This window comes from Triturus cristatus, chromosome 12 (assembly GCF_964204655.1).
Source record: "Triturus cristatus chromosome 12, aTriCri1.1, whole genome shotgun sequence".
Taxonomy (NCBI): domain Eukaryota; kingdom Metazoa; phylum Chordata; class Amphibia; order Caudata; family Salamandridae; genus Triturus; species Triturus cristatus.
In genome coordinates, this window is record NC_140595.1 from 839,462,710 (window position 1) to 839,480,383 (window position 17,674).

General features: G+C 46.5%; 1 protein-coding gene across 1 annotated transcript; it reads right to left on the reverse strand.

Moving 5' to 3' along the window:
• Positions 1-1,075: 1,075 nt before the first annotated feature.
• VMO1 (vitelline membrane outer layer 1 homolog) lies at positions 1,076-16,777 on the reverse strand. Its single transcript, XM_085637339.1, has 3 exons — positions 16,583-16,777; positions 14,202-14,317; positions 1,076-1,370 (listed from the first exon to the last, which is right to left on the reverse strand). Exons 1-3 carry the CDS (start codon positions 16,775-16,777, stop codon positions 1,076-1,078), a joined length of 606 nt encoding a protein of 201 aa, XP_085493465.1.
• Between the last annotated feature and the right edge of the window lie 897 nt (positions 16,778-17,674).

Here is a 17,674-nt window from a genome sequence, read left to right on the forward strand (position 1 = left end):
CAGGCCCCTTAGTTAATGTGTGAATAAAGTCTGCCCGTTTCACAGCTTTCTGAGTGTTCCTGCTCTGTCAAGTGAACAGCAGCCCAGTGCTGCTGGTCACCAGGGAGCCGTGCTCTTTAAAAGGTGCGCTCGGTGCAAACAAGGAACATGTGCCGTATTAGAATGAATGCACTGCCCCCAGGGCAGCAGCGAACTTGCGCTGCCCTGGGGGCAGCACATTCATGTGGAAAATCAAGCAGCTGCCATGTTTTACAGTCAGTGACTGCACCCGCCTGCAAGGGGATGTCTGGGGGGTCCATGAGCCCCCTTTTAACCCCTCCAGAGGGCTGCCATTACACTGGGAGCTGCACACATTGCAGTGACATCACACTGGGAGGTGGCCTCACTGCATGACATCACAAAGGGAGCTGCACACAATGCTGTGACATCACACTGAGAGCTGCACGCACTGCAATAACATCACACTAGGAGCTGCACTTACTGTAGTGACATCACATTGAGAGCTGCACGCGCTGCAGTGACATCATACTGAGAGCTGCGCGCACGTCAGTGACATCACACAGTGAGCTGTCCCCACTGGATGACATCATGATGGGAGCTGCACTTTCTGTAGTGGCATGCTGGATGCTGTCCTCACGTAAGTGAGCCTTGGAGGAGTCCGGCGTAACTATGAGGGGTGGGGTGATGCTCTGTGTAAAAGAACACATAAAGAAATATGGCAAATACAATGTAGACACCAAAAGTGATGTAAAAGAATGTTTAAGTGTGACCTAGGACAAAGCCATACAAGAAAATGCAGATAAGATACTAACAGGCAGGACACTCTAGCACCTGGAGATGATTACACATGTAGGAACTATAGAAGACATTGTGAAAGGCAGGTTCCTCCTGAAGGGGCTGGTTCTGAGAAGATGCAGTCACGTGAATGATGGCGCTGGCACGTGACTTACTGTGCTCCCAGGCCTGCTGCCCATTCCGAGTCTCCAGCCAGCCCAGTATGCTCAGATACACCACTACAAACAAGCATTGGCTAGTGCACGCTGTGGTGGGTGTGTGCACTTAGTTTAGTGCAGCGTCAGACGCAGCAGTAGAACCGGACGTCGTTCAGGCCCGTGCCATCCCTCACTCCCCACTCAGACTCCAGTCGCGTCTCCAGGCCGCACATCCCCTTCGAGCAGTTGTCGCTCCAAGGCCCGTAGGAGCCCCAGCTCAGACCCTGGCCCTCCACCACGTGGCCCTCCGTGCACCTGAACTTGATGTTGTTGGCTGCCGTGTCGTCGCCAATGTAGCCTTGGGAGGGCTCCACCCTCAGGGAGAAGGCAGTGAGGAAGCCGCGGGGGCACCAGACCGGGGTTGTCCAAGACCCCAACCTGCAGAGAAACAGGAAAAGACATGGTCAATGGAGCTCCGAGTCACCAATCTACAGACATGTCATGCTTTGCAACCCTGGAGCCAGTGCCTCAGTGTGTAGATCAGTATTTGGAGGCCCAGAACACGAGCCTGTGGCCTGGCCGGTCAGGAGGTCAGAAGGCTCCCCTAGTGGCCCGTGGCTGCGAAGGGGCTACTTAGCAGAATACAGGAGAAATCAAACTATTTCAAAATCTGCTGGCATTCAATATGTTGAAATCAGAAGTTATGAGATTGAAATTAGCAAAACAGCAGCAGGGGCTGTCAATATTCTATCTAAAGCTGTTCTCGCAGTTTTCTGTTTTATATCTCTAGTGAGACAGCACCTCCCTCAGCGATACGACTGAACTCTGCAGGGCAGTGCAGGTTCACGGTTGGACAGGAGGTAACCACAGTTCTTCAACAGCTTGCGCATGCACACTTGTTGAAAAGCACACTGGTGCCATACCTTATTTAGCCACCTTAAGAGCTATATATCACGCAATCCATGAACGTATTCACCTGTAGAGGCGTAAAATAAAGTAGAATGCAAGCGGCCAACTAGGCGCAGTTCTCACTGATACAACAATAGATCACTGGATATGTAATTTTCTTGCACCTCACATCATGTTGATCAATATAAGAGAGCAGACAGATTGGATTGGATTCTTGAGTACATAGACCATGTGGTGTTTACTGAGCACCAATCAAAAGGTGGGATGCATAGCCCCTGTCTTCAGGCCACTGATTGATGCCTGATTTTGACTGATTATAGGATTATTCTTGATTATAGGTACTGTCAGCAGAAGCCCTTTTCTGTTATTCTTAACTGCACTACTGTGAAGAAGACTGAAGTTCAAAATCCTCTTACCATGGCTGAAACGTGTCGACAATCTAGTTTGTATTTTTGTAAACTTATATGAATAGGACTGGTAGTCGGCACAGAGTATGAACATCCTGGGTTCCCATTGATTTAGTAATGGTATAAAACAAAATTGCGGTAAAAATACAGAGATAATGCAGCAGTAACCTCAATACTGGAAACGCCATCACCAATCCCCTCTATGTCTATTAACGTCTGCCCATTGCAAGGCTACTGTGGGGGGAAAACTGTGAACATTCTGGAAAAGCACTATGTTTACATCTTCCGGCTCCTACAGAGGAGTTTTGTATTCTGTGTTTTTATCCTTTTGGCTTAAATGCCAGACGTGGCACCGAGACATCTTTCGAGAACGTTTTTCATGCAGCTGACCAGGGACTCCAGCCCCTTCTTATGATGTTAGACTATCTGTCGATTTTGGCTTTGTTATCAAATTGTTGCAAACGGAACATGTGAAGTCGGTGGTTGACGCTGCAGAGCCAGCCTTAAAATAGCTCACCACATTTTGCTTAAGAGATTGCGGTGTGTTGACTTCAGTTATTTCACGTCTACCTCAGTCTGGCTCGCTATCTATAGATGTCCCCCGTCTGGCTCGCTATCTATAGACGTCCCCCGTCTGGCTCGCTATCTATAGACGTCCCCCGTCTGGCTCGCTATCTATAGACGTCCTCGTCTGGCTCGCTATCTATAGACGTCCCCCGTCTGGCTCGCTATCTATAGACGTCCCCCGTCTGGCTCGCTATCTATAGACGTCCCCGTCTGGCTCGCTATCTCTAGACGTCCCCCGTCTGGCTCGCTATCTCTAGACGTCCCCCGTCTGGCTCGCTATCTATAGACGTCCTCGTCTGGCTCGCTATCTCTAGACGTCCCCCGTCTGGCTCGCTATCTATAGACGTCCCCGTCTGGCTCGCTATCTCTAGACGTCCCTGTCTGGCTCGCTATCTATAGACGTCCCCCGTCTGGCTCGCTATCTATAGACGTCCCCCGTCTGGCTCGCTATCTATAGACGTCCCCGTCTGGCTCGCTATCTATAGACGTCCCCCGTCTGGCTCGCTATCTATAGACGTCCCCCGTCTGGCTCGCTATCTATAGACGTCCCCCAGGGCTGCCATTGCTTCTCTTGTTATTGAATGTTTACATCAGGACACTACTCCAACTAAACATAGCAAAGCACTTCTATTTCTCTTATATGTTGACGATATCCAAATCTATAAATGGGTGAACAGCTCATATGCCACATTAGAAGATCTTGGCGTAAGCCCTGATATGTTCGCTGGCTGACTTGGAGGCAGTGGGAAGAACCTCAAAGCCTCTAGGAGTGAGGTTGTGTTCTGGGACATCGGGTTCACTGGGGTGACCTGGCCTGGAGGCCCAGCCCTGATTCCAGCAAGGAGGGGAGAAACCTAGATTTTAATACTGGGGTCTGGCTTCACGCCGTGTGGGTGCACCGAGCGCTCAGACCACGCCAGTGGAGGGTCTATCCACATCGATCAGGCTGGACCATCTCTCCAGGGGAGGAGATGCATTTGTTGATGCTACTTTTACTTTGAGACTATAGACGTGTGCTCTGATATTTTGTAAACTTGTTGAAAATACCCAGCAGATGAAACATTTTGTAATTCTCTATTGACCTGCTAACACACTGCAACACAATCCTACCTCACCGTCATCAGAGATACCTACCTCAAAGAAGGAGAAGATGCTAGCTTTCTCACACAGAGCAGAAGGACCCTTAATGAGGAGATCTAGTTAACGGAGTCCTCTGCAGTCTGGGGCCACATCCTCTTTTCCACATATCCCTGCTGAGGAGCCCACACTTAGCCCTGTTCTTCTAGTCCGCCGTGTTCCCCCGTTGCACACAGGAGTTTTTGGTGGTGTGTTGAGTACACATGACTGTTCCTACAGATGGGGGGTCAGTCCTTGCCCACCATCTGGGAGAATACGGGGGCCTCACTCTACGAAAATGACTATTCGGAATGGGAGGCAGGGCCAGACTGGCTGTAGTAAGGTAGCAAGCATCAGGCGTTTGCCTGGGAGGCTGGAAGGGTTTGGGCCCGTTTTGCAGTGATCGGGGCTGGTTTTACGCGGGTTTTGCAAGGATGCTGCAATATCGGGTCCCAGGAACAAAATCAGCAGTGCTGGGGGACGGTTTTGTAAAGTGGCATTGCCAGACTCTTGTGCCTTCCCCCTGCCCCCCCCTCCTCGGGAGGGGGCCGGTCCAACAAAATTGCCAGGGCTGCTTTGGGTTCCCAGTCCGGCTTTGATGAGAGGTGATTAGAATTACCACCAGCAGCTTCACATGTACATAAAGCACATTCTCTAAACCGCCTACTAATAAATGCTCGATCACTCTCAAAAACAAGCATCACATCTAAGACCTTCTCACTGACACACAACCTGACTTACTCCTCATACCTGAATCATGGTTAGAAGATGACATGGCTCCAGTCTTGCATGAAGCCGTTCCTCCAGGCCATCAAACTATCACACAAAGCCGTGTAGGCAAAAGAGGAGGTGGCCTAGCTGTCGTATTCAAGCAAACATTGAAAATCACTAAAACTGACGACGTCTCCATACAAGGCTGTGAGGCCCTTTTCACCAGATGCAACCCTACACCATCTTCCTCCTGTAACTTCCTGCTCCTTTACAGACCTCCACCCAGCAAGGCAACATTCCCAGACACACATCTAGACACAGTTTCAAACCTTATAACACTACACTCCAACCTATGCATTCTGAGTGACCTCCACATTTGGTTTGACAAACCCAATATGCCCCATCCGAAAACAATAATCTCTGGCCTAGATACATTGAACCTGCATCAGATCGTCCAAAAACCCACACACATTGCCGGGCACATCCTAGATGTCACTTTTTGAAAATACAGAACTAGTTAACTTTCAAATAATAACTCCAGTCACATGGTCAGACCACCATTTTTTGCTTTCCAACATAAAACAACACTAAGTGACACACCAAAAAACCCTTACATTCATCCACTTATTGACTGTGGAAAAAACTAAATTTTCAACACTTAGAAACACAGCTAACATCCAGTACAGATCTAGACATAATAAATTCAGTTCAAAAACTATAGGAGTGGCTACAGGAAGCTTTTGCTATCCTAATACCACTAAGAATGACACAACAGAATAAAAGAAAAAACAGGCACTTTGGAGAAATACAGAGCTAAAAGAGATAAAACAGCAAATTAGAAAGCAGCAACGTGCCTGGCACAAAACAATCACCAATCAAGAGAAACTTCACTTACAAAAACTTAACAGAATATACAAGTCAGCAATCAAAAAATCTAAAAAAAATACTATTCAGACAGAATTAAAATGCTAAATGTGCAAATAAAGAATTCTATAAACTTTTCACAGAATTTTGTAAACCACATTGCCTAGAAGGAGCTTATCCCATGACTCAAGATTTCACAGACAAACTGGCAAATCATTACACAACCAAAGCAGCACGTTGGACTCCTATTTAAAGCAAAGAAAAACCACCCGCACTAACCCTGTTCCAAAACCACTATCCTAGAGTACACTAATCCAGCCTCTTCATTCCTTCTAACAAATTTTATACAATGAATTTATGGAACTGGTCCAAGCAAGCAGGCCTTCCGGCAGCCCTTCTGACCCGTGTCCACCAAAAACCCTCAAGAAAATTCTTCTAACAACCTCTGCTGCCACACCAGTGAGACAACTCTTCAACAATTCCTTAACTACGGAAATATTTCCTGAAGAACTAAAAAAGTCATACATGTGCCCATTACTGAAGAAAACAAACCTGTACCACTGAACCCGACAACTACAGACCGATTTCAAACAGACCTTTCATGGTCAAACTTAAAGAAAGAGCAGCATTCTCCCAGACGTCACACTCCATTGAAGACAATGTCATCCTTTCAAACTTCCACACAGGATTCCGTCCAGGAAGAGGCAAAGAACCTGCCCTCATCGCCATCGGGGATGACCTCAAGAATGGGGTTTGTGTACTACATTTCTTGGACATCTCCGATGCCTTTGACATGGTTGACCAAGGCACTCTGATACAAAGATTCCATGAAGCCGGCATAGAGGGGACTGCTCTCGACTGGATCACATCCTACCTTCACAACAGAAGGAATGTCATCCATAGCCCCCCTTTCTCTTCCAAACTGCACTTCACAAAAGCAGGGGTCCCTCAAGGCTTGATCATCTCAACCATGCTTTTTAACATTTACATGAAGACATTACCTCCATTGATCAATCAATGTCACCTCACGTGCTATAACTATGCCAATGACTCATAAATACTCCTCAAACTAGAAAGCCCCAAAGACATTGGGAACTCGCTAATTTTCAGTTTCCTCGGAACCATGAATCAATGGATGGCGTGGAGCCGTCTCAAATTGAATGCTTTCAACAGTGAAATGCTCACGTGTGGCGATTGGAAAAATGATTACCCGCTCGCCGCATGAAGATCTAGGAACACGGCCTAAAGTATCAAAGGGAGTAAGAAACCTGAGAATGACCATGGACTCCAAGCTATCGACGAATGCCTAAGGGGACAAACTAGCAGGATCAAGCTTCGTTACTATAAAAACTCTGAGTCGCATCTTCACCCACCTGGGATTTCCACACAAGGTCCAGGCTACTATCTCTCTTGTTCTGTCTAACTCGATTAAGGGGGCGGGGCTAAGATGGCAATCGGGTAAGATGTGCTTTTACTCGTCTTCCCGCTCCCATCCACCCGCCGCGATCGCTGCCAGCACATAGAGCACCCAAAGTGCCCCATAAATGCCGGGGGTGATAGCGCTACCACCAGAGGGGTGACAACAGGCACACAGCCCGGATAGCAATCTACAATCGCCAATGACTTAGCGAAGAAGACTGACCCAGGAAAACAAGTTGGGGACCGCAGATGAGAGCTGGGTGTGGAAACCCAATGCGGGCTCTATGCAGCACGACGGACACAGACTGCATTGCCTACTGAAGCAGAGAAGCTGCCCCCAGAGTGCGTTTGCGGGCCGAGCGAAGAGATCCTAGACCCGGGCCAGGTGAGTAGTGGAACGAGGAGAGGACATTGAGGCCCACCTGGAGGCCCGGGCCGCACCACAAAAGCAAGAAGACATTTGGGTGCGGTCTGTGCCCGACTGTACCCCAGAGATACGTCAGCCTCTTTGCTAGAGGTGAAGTGGGAGTGCATCAGGGGCAACAGGCGAGACATCGCTAATGCCAGAGACCCCGGTCCCTTGGAGTCCCCTCCCGTGGGGTTCCCAGAAGAAGCGTGGGCCCGCGGAGGAGAGAGCATGTCTGCCAGTGGGACACGGGACGGCACTGAACGAAGGACCTGAAACTACCTGTGGGAGCACCTGCTCGTAGTACTGCTTGGTCAGGGTGCAGCGGCGCTCCACACTGGGAGTTTGGCTCAAGGTGCGGCCGGAGGCCGAGACCAAACTGAAGCGGTAGAAGAGTTGGGTACACCTCCCTATGTCAATCTTTGGAAGGGTGACTTTTGTTAAAATTACAAAATTGCCAAAAATCCCCTTCTTATTCAACACAAACCCTTTACATTTTGGAAAGTCATCTACCGTCAAACTTCAGCAGGACATCAATTCATATATTTGGGCCGACAAAGGGACAAGAATTTCTTGGAATAAGCTGCAGCGCAAAAGGGAGAAAGGGGGTCTATGCCTCCAGGACTTACAATACTATTCATGGGCTTTCCAACGGACCCATTCCAGAATGCTGTTAAAATCTCCAGACTGTTCCGACTTGGGATCGATGTTCTCAGCAATGCTGAAGGGGGCAGACTTAGAAACAGATCACTTCTTATTCAAGTTTAGGGACACTAAATATTTCCAAAAGATTAGACTCAAGGTGTTACAGGCAATGCTTAGAACATGGGCCAGTATAAGATGGCTGACTAGTCTAGCTTGCTACTCTAACCTGGCCCCTATATGGGACTCTTCAGGAACACCGGTCTGCCTAAAAGATAAACTAGCCATCCCATTAAGGAATGCAGGGCCTTGCTGCCAGGGGGACCTTGCCCAGGATGGCAAACCTGTATCATGGGCATACTTAAGTAGTATGCTGGAGGGGGAAATCTCCAAATTCAAATCCATCCAACTGAGAAGTTGGTCACAGAATCAAAGATCTCCGATCGGCACGGGCAATTATCTGGAAGAGCAGTTGGTGGTGAAACCTCCTGGGAGGAAGGAAGTATCAACGTGGTCCTTGGCGATTCAAGAAGCCATGGATGGAGATTTCATGCTGGCAGAAGATCTATAAGGTGTTTGCTTACTGGGAGAGCAGTGGGAGGAAGGAAGTATCAACGTGGTACTAGGCGATTCAAGAAGCCATGGATGGAGATTTCATGCTGGCAGAAGATCTATAAGGTGTTTGCGTACTGGGAGAGCAGTGGCAGCAAATCTGCAAGTATCGATGAGCGTTTTATTTTCAATTGTCCAGCCGGCTTGGTTAAGGAGGAATCGTCTTTTTTCACTCCATAGAGCCCACCAAACTCCACAAAAGCTGTCAAAAATGACAAAAGGGAACCCAGCCAAATGTATGAAATGCGGATCGGAGAAAGCTTTGTATATTCACATCTTCCAACTTTGGGGCATATCAACAAGGGCTTTATCTCTGCTTTTTTGGCTTTAAAAGCCAAAAAAGGAGAGATAAAACTAGCGCCCTATCAACAACAGGGTGCTAACATGCAAATTTGCATGTTAGCACCCTTTTACTCTACGCTTCCCCTTGCATCTCTAATGAGATGCAAAGGGGGCGTTCCAGAGTAAAATAATAGGAGAAATGTCGCTAAGCGACATTTCTCCTATTATCAAGAATGTCGCTAACCCAGTTAGAGACAAAAAAAGCTGCGCTAACCGCGGTTAACGCTGCTTTTTTACATCTGGTATTTTTCTGACTTAGCCATGATATCCTATGGAAGGAGGATATCATGGCTAAGTTTGCCTGTCCCTATCAACAAGGTAACGTGAGATTATCGCTGGGTTTCCAGCGATAATCTCACGTTAGCCTGTTAGCGTGAGCATTTTTATCGCTATTGAGATAAGCGTTGCTAATAGCACGCTATCTCAGCGATAAAAATTCACGCTAGCCGGCGATAATTATCCTAGCGCTAAGTGCGCTTAGAGATAATTATCGCCGGTTGTTGTTGATATGCCCCAATGTCCGGCTATTCTAGAATTCTGGGAGGAAGTGGGTAAGACTATCTTGAGTAGGTAAACAGACATAATATCGAATTAAAAATATCGACAGGACAGAATATCGAGTATTTAATATAGAATGGACAGAATATCGAATTGCCGAAATATAGTGGTGAAGAATATCGAAAATCAGGTAAGAAATAAAATATCGATTTAAATAATATAGAAGTAAGTAATATCGATAGTCATAATATAGTTGGTAAAAATATCGATTGTTTTTATACTGTTTTAAGTGTTAGTATATGTGTTAAAAGTATGTATAAATTTTGGAATGTATGTTTGAATATTTTTAAAGTAATTAATTGTATGTTATTTAATTTTTGTGTAATTTAATTCCGTAGCGGGTTGTGGGTTTATAGGGGATTAGGGTGGGAAGTAATTTAATGATAGTACATTAAATAATAATTTTTAGGAATTATTAATAATGTTTACTTTAATTTTGTGTTTTACTTCTGTAGCGGGTTGTGGGTTTATAGGGGAATAGGGTGGGAATTAATGTAATTGTAAATAATTAATTATTGAAATAATTTGTGTATATTGCTAATTAATTTATTCTTAATTAATTATTAATTGGTATTAATTTTATTTATTAATTTTTGGTATTGAAAATTAATTGGTTGTTAATTAATTATTAATAGGTTATTAATAAACACATGGTATTTATAATAAATTAATTATTAAATATTGTGTGATTGGTAATTAATTGTAATATTTTTATTTGGTATTAATAATTTATTTATTTTTAATAAAATATTACATTATTATTTTCCCTACTATTGCACTCACTGGAGTGGGAATAGTAATTTTTACCCCTACGCTATCCAACGCTTTCCCTACTATTGCACTCACTGGAGTGGGAATAATAATTTTTACCCCTACGGTATCCAACGCTTACCCTACAGTTGCACTCACTGGAGTGGGAATAGTAAATTTTACCCTCCCGCTATCCAACGCTGTCCCTACTGTTGCACACTCTGGAGTGGGAATAGTAATTTTTACCCCTACGCTATCCAACGCTTCCCTACTGTTGCACTCTTTGGAGTGGGAATAGTAATTTTTACCCCTACGCTATCCAACGCTTTCCCTACTGTTGCACTCTCTGGAGTGGGAATAGTAATTTTTACCCCTACGCTATCCAACGCTTTCCCTACTGTTGCACTCTGTGGAGTGGGAATAGTAATTTTTACCCTCCCACTATCCAACGCTTTCCCTACTATTGCACTCTCTGGAGTGGGAATAGTAATTTTAACCCCTACGCTATCCAACGCTTTCCCTACTGTTGCACTCTTTGGAGTGGGAATAGTAATTTTTACCCCTACGCTATCCAACGCTTTCCCTACTGTTGCACTCTCTGGAGTGGGAATAGTATTTTTTACTCCTACGCTATCCAACGCTTTCCCTACTGTTGCACTCTTTGGAGTGGAAATAGTAATTTTTACCCCTATGCTATCCAACGCTTTCCCTACTGTTGCACTCACTGGAGTGGGAATAGTAAATTTTGCCCTCCCGCTATCCAATGCTTTCCCTACTGTTGCACTCTCTGGAGTGTGAATATTAATTTTTACCCCTACGCTATCCAACGCTTTCCCTACTATTGCACTTACTGGAGTGGTAATAGTAAATTTTACCCGCCCGCTATCCTACGCAAAAAATATTGTATTTTTTTAATTAATATTACGTTAATATATATGGATTTTTATTTTTTTATTTTACTTACATTAATTATTTATTCATTTTAAAGTTATTTAAGTATTTTTAAGTATGTTTCAGTTAATTATATGTTTTATTTCATTAATTTTACATTAATTTTAAGACATTAAAAATAATTCGATATTAATGACTAACTATATTTTTTACAACGATATTTTGGATTCTATATTTTTGTACTTACCTGTTTGGAGATAGGGCTTCGATATTTTGGCATTCTGTATTTTTCCTTCAATATTTTGGCAATTCGATATTCTCCTTCTCGATATTTCGTCAGTGATCCCTCGAGCATACTGAGGTGGCAAGTTAAGGTAAGCTTCTCTTGATTATTTTTGGAGTTGTAGATAACATTACAGGACCGGCCAGATACTTCTTTTTCTATGCTATACTTCTAGCAAGAACATTCGGAGTGTCTGGACTGTCTACGGTAAACATCAAAGGGAGATTTAAGGGGGAAACCATCTAACAGGAAGAAGGCTCTCTGGAATTTCCTGCTAAGATGGCCGGGAGAAGAGGCAGGGTACAATTGGTAGGTGACAATTCGATATGACACTTTGCCCAATGCTGGTATTTCTTTGCTGGATCAACTTTGAGAGTGTCTTTCCCACTTGGGACAGTACCCTCCTGTGCGCATGCGTACCCGCAGTTCGGATGGTCTCCCAGCTGTTTTCGTGGTTCCGAGGTACGGGCAACTGGAGTGGATATTGTGGTCAGAGGTGAATGAGGGTAAAAAGGAAAAAAAAGAAATTATGAACAGAAAACAAGTTTAGATTTATATCTAGGTGCAGGAGTTGATTTACCCGTAGGTAAATCAACAGTGAAGGGAGATGAGTTTCGGCCCACCGACCCAGACTGCTGGCCAGCTCATTCATTGATCAACAACGGGGACTCCCCTGATGACTGGCACACGCCACCATCACTGTATTGTCCGATCTTATCAATACATGCCGGTGGCACAGAGAATGGCTGTAATGCCAAAGAGCTCGGAACACAGACATCAATTCTTTCCAATTCGATGTTCTCCGATGCTCTACCACTCACCATTGTGTTTGAGCTCGGAGTATCCCCAACGATGCACCCCAGCCCACAGCACTCGCCATCCGTAGTCTTCACCACTGACGGGTCTGGACGCGTCACCATTGCCTTGCAAAGGCTGTCCGTGACCATCCACCACCGCAGAGACAGTTTGACATCCAGGGGAACGGGAACCAGGAAGATCCTGTCCTTGATTGACAGTACCCCCGGGAAACCAGAGGATACAGTAGTGGTCTCATATGCAGCCTCGCCCATGGGACTGTAAACACAGTTGCCACCATATGACCCTGAATCTTCAACCATTGAAACTTGGAGGCAGAATCGCTGACGACGAGGGACCTCAACAAAGCTTGGAGGCATAGCATCCTGCCCATGGAAGAAACACCTCGCCCAGCCGGGTGTCGAACCGACCCCAATGTACTGAAGAGGGCATTTCCAAGCCCAGTAGGGAGAGCAAAGAATCCTACAACGTAGGGAGCAGACACCCTGTAAACACCCGATGAAGCCAATATCCACCGCATTCCCCATCCATGTCCACAGGATGCGCTGGGAGGGCTATGCTCCTGTAGTCCCATTGGGCGTGGGTGTGGCTTGGTAGCATTTCCTGTTTTGTTTCCTGTCTTGGGACTGGGTGACTGGCCTCGTGGTTAAGTATTGGGCAGAGGACGAGGGGCGTAGAGGTGATGATATGTTACAATGCATAATTTTCCGAAAATTTAGCCACAAAGTACACGTTTACCCATCGTGACCTATTCCCTTAATTCATTCTGTCCCTCTTCCATCTTCTTTCTTTCCTTTTATTCTTCATTTATTCTTTCTGGTATTGTTTCCATCCCTTCATCATTCATACTTTTTTTCTATTCAACTTTCCCACGTTCTATCATTTATTCTTTCCATTCTCTTTCCATGCCTTCTTTCCATCTTTCTGTCCATTATAGTCTCATTTCATTTCTTTCATTCCATCTCTCCTTTCTGTTCGTTCATTCTTTTGTTTCCTTTCCTTCTTATCTACCTGTCTTCCCTTGCTTGATACTGTTTGTATACCTTCTCTACTTGAATTCTTTCTTCTCATCTTCGTTCCTTGCTTTTATAGTCCTACTTTCCATCTCTTGACTCTTCTTTACACGTTTCTTACCTTATTTCCATTGTCATTCTAATTTCCTGCTTTCCTTCTTTATTTTCCTCTTTTCCCTTTTCTTTCTTTGCTGCTTCTGTTTTTCGCTATGCTACTTTTCTCTCTATCCTATTATCGTATGAGTTCTCTGTTCCCTATTTGACTTCTTCGACAGTGTTAATGTGAGCCGGTGGTTGCAGATGGGGTGCACTGAAACTCATATTTGGGGACCGGCAGGTATTTTTCCTCAACAATTTTTGATCTAGAGTAAGAGAGAGAAAACAATACAATGGGGGACAGAAGAGATAGAGAAAGGGGGAAAGAGACTGGAAAAGAAAGAATGAGAAAGTACTTGCAAGAGATAAGAAGTCAGGGATTGTCTGGTGGTGGATGAAAGAGGCATGAGGTGGAATCAAGACTACGCAGCCTCAGTGCTCGGCACCCCAATGTTCGACAGTCTCAGCATTGGGCTCCTGAGCAATACTGTTGGCCCCTGCACTTATTCCTTTACAAATTAAGCACTACTCTTCTGCACATATTAACCCCCAACCCATAGTTGTGCCCTCAGATCTTCATTTTGCTGTGTTTTCTGGGTTTTACTCTAGTCCTGCCAGTCGCAGATCACAGTTAAGAAGGATGAAAGCGTACAATTCTTCTGCCCCAGCGGCACCCCTGCTGCAGCCAGTATGAGAGGGGCTTCAAAGGGGCCAGGGACCGGAATTCAAAGAGCCCTGCTGAGACCCCGGTCTGATGAGTGAGATATTGTTAAGGTGCGGGTCCTTCTGCTGCTGCAGGGGTTCGTGTGACCCCACACTGAGGCCACTGGTCCCAGAGCCATGCGGAAGAGAGCCGATGGAACTTGCCGGCCAGCCCCGGACTGCACGTCTTGGACCTTCCTGGTGGAGGGCTCCTGGGAGCAGTGCAGGCGGATCCCGTTCAGGGCGGTGTCGTCCCCCAGCTTCCCTTGCGATCCCTGCGCCTGAAGAAGAAGAGGCGGGTTAGATCTGGACTCTGGAGCAGCGGATCACTGGGAAGGGCTTTGTGGAAACAAACTGCAGATATTGTCTGGGCTCTGCTCATACACTCTCATGTACCATTGTGTTAATCACAGCACGTCTGGCCCTGCGTGCATCAACTCCATGAATCACACATGGAGGGCACGTCATATGGGCTCGCGGCTTCTGTAACACTGAACATGCTTGCCTGTGTCCATGACTCCGAAGGCCTGGAAGCCTCGGGGCTCAGGGGTGTGCCTTACACATTTCCATGCGCAGTCATCTCACTTATAAAACCTGGTCGAGTGTGAGCGGGGTTTTATGGACTGATGGTATGGCGAGCGCGCTGCGGGGGGGGTTCTGTCCGCCCGTCACGGGCGCTCAGTGCTTCCTGGATGGGAGGAGCCCCCCGCCTGCACATCTGGGGGGTGTTCGCTGAGAGTAACACGCTTCTGTCACATGATTACACTTCATTGACTTGTATTGAGAGAAAATCTACAGATCCTGCTCTAATTGTGCATGGGTTTTAGCTCTAAGCTCCAATTGGCTGGGTCCATTGATTGGACGGTTGTCTTTGGCCTCTTGCTGTCCGCCTCTTGGTTTGTATTAAACGCTCGTCGGACCTGAGGCTTCCAGACATGTTGAGTTTTACTTTCAACTGCTGGTTATCACTGATGCTGTGGATAACACTGTGTCCAGTGGCCACGGCTGCTACAGGATCCAGTGGCCATAGCTTCCACTAGATTCAGTGACCATAGCTTCCACAGGATCCAGTGAACACGGCTTCCACAGGATCCAGTGACCATGGCTTCCACAGGATCCAGTGACCATGGCTTCCACAGGATCCAGTGACCATGGCTTCTACAGGATCCAGTGAACATGGCTTCCACAGGATCCAGTGACCATGGCTTCCACAGGATCCAGTGACCATGGCTTCTACAGGATCCAGTGACCATGGCTTCCACAGGATCCAGTGACCATGGCTTCCACAGGATCCAGTGACCATAGCTTCCACTAGATTCAGTGACCATAGCTTTCACAGGAATCAGTGCCCATAGCTTCCACAGGATCCAGTAATAATAGCTTGCACTGGATTCAGGGGCCAGATCTGCCATAAGAGTCAGTTCTCATTGGCTCCACTGGATCCAGTGACCATGGCTTCCAAAGGATCCAGTGTCCATAGTTTCCACAGGATCAAGTGGCCACAGCTTTCACTGGATCCAGTGGCCACAGCTTCCACTAGATCCAGTGGCCACAGCTTCCACTGGATCCAGTGGCCATAGCTTCCACTATATTCAGTGACCATATTTTCCACAGGATCCAGTGTCTGTAGGTTCCACTGGATCCAGTGACCATAGTTTTCCCTGGATCCAGTGACCATATCTGCCATAGGATTCAGTTATCATAGGTTCCACTGGATCCAGTGACCATAGATTTCACTGGATCCAGTGACCATATCTGCCATAAGATTCAGTTATCATAGGTTCCACTGGATCCAGTGACCATAGATTTCACTGGATCCAGTGACCATATCTGCAATAGAATTCAGTTATCATAGGTTCCACTGTGGTCATAGCTGCTGCTGGATCCAGTGACTATACCTCTCACAGGATCTAGTTATCATAGGTTCCACTGGATCCAGCAGCTATAGCTTCCACAGGATCCAGTCACCGAAGGGTCCACTGGACCCAGTCACCATAAATTGATACCATCCATGTAGACTATGGAACAAATTGTCTTGTTAAATAAAAATAATAATTGAGATCAATAACCTCAGTACAGTGAGAAACAATCTCTGACATCTGGAAGCAGCTGGAAGAAGCAGCTGGAATCAACGCGGCTTTTCTCCAGCCCGGCCAGGACAGGTTGCCAGGCGTTCGGCAAGTTTTTATTTACATGGACACAGAGAAGCAAAGTCACAAGAGAAACCCAGTGAGAGGGGACTTCTGCACAGACCCAGAATGTTATTTCAGCTCTGCTGGGTTAAACAATTGTCCACCCTTGTACGTTAGAACGCTGGTGGACAGAGAGGCGCGAGACCCCTTCTCTTCGCTTGCCGTGCCTTCAAAGCAGCTATACCCCGTAGGATGAGGGACATAGGGACTGAAACCCAACAAGAGTTGAATGTTGGTTTAAAAACAACTGAAATCCACATTCTTACACTTGGGTAAATTGTAAAGAGACCTGTCGATCGGTGGCTCAATCCACCAATGTATCAGTTTCACGCTTCACACACTGGTTCCATTTACCTTCAAGGAGAACCCATAAGCGAAGTATCCTTCGGGGCACATCTCAGGCTTCTGCCACTCCCCCCAGCGACCTCCATTGGGGACGGTCAGGATGGACTTGTACTCGCGGTTGACCGTTCGATCGCTCTCAACTGTACCACCACCAAGGACGAGGAAAAGCAGAGCCAAACAGATTGAGGATGGTGTGTCGCGCATGCTTAGATCTGCGGGGCTCACGACTACGTACAAGGTGGTAGTGGGTATGAAGACACTCTGCCTCTCTCTGACTTTATATCCTTCTCTGAACACAGGGAGCCCTTAGAAATCCCTCCATGGCACGAACAAGCATCTCTTATCAAGCGGGATCAACAGATTACACGAGCTGGTCTTTAATCGAGAGGTCTTCACTTCCTCCTTGGCATAGGAGAGAGTTTGTTCATGGACATGATCGGAGATTGCATCATCGAACCCCTTAACGCTCTTTGCTGTCTATTCAGAGGCCATGAACATCTATGATGTTGTCCAACAGGAAGAGATTAAACTATCAGGAACTACCCAACAGGGAAAGGAATTAAAATATGTTAGGGGAGAGTTCCTCCCTTATCTGGGATATCCCAAGCAGAAGTAATTAAAATATCTGGAGGTCCCCATACAGGTGGAGTTGGCTTTAATCTTGCATATTAGCTTACACAATGTTCATTCCAGTTTGCACGCGTTGCGTACCTAAGCTGGCGGACCCAATCATAGTCAATCCCTTGGACCCACTACATCCTCTTCGGTGCTGCCCTGTCTTGGAGGGAATGTCAGAGGATGTCTGAGGCACTGAGTTCACTCCAGCACCATTTCAGAGGCTCTGTCCCGACTCCCCTGCAGATCACAGGGTGGATCGGCCATGACCCCTGGACTGGGACGCATCACGTGAAAGTTGTAAACAGAACCATCTGGCACTGGAGCCTGTGGTCACAATATTTAGGGGCACTTTTACCCCAATCTATCACAATCCTTCCGTATCTCCTGAGTTAGGTTCAATCACTGCTCCCCTGGGGAGGGATGGGGCTAAAGGCCTGTTCTAGAGCTGGGAGGCAATGAAAACCCTCTGACGTCTGGAGACCA

What these genes read in the sequence shown, in the direction of transcription:
- VMO1 (XM_085637339.1), bottom strand. Translation starts at nt 16,777, where the DNA reads ATGCGCGACACACCATCCTCAATCTGTTTGGCTCTGCTTTTCCTCGTC. An exon ending in CTTATGGGTTCTCCTTGAAG is followed by an intron (nt 14,318 to 16,582) that starts GTAAATGGAACC and finishes CTTCTTCTTCAG; the next exon opens with GCGCAGGGATCGCAAGGGAA. An exon ending in GTGCAGTCCGGGGCTGGCCG is followed by an intron (nt 1,371 to 14,201) that starts GCAAGTTCCATC and finishes GTTTCTCTGCAG; the next exon opens with GTTGGGGTCTTGGACAACCC.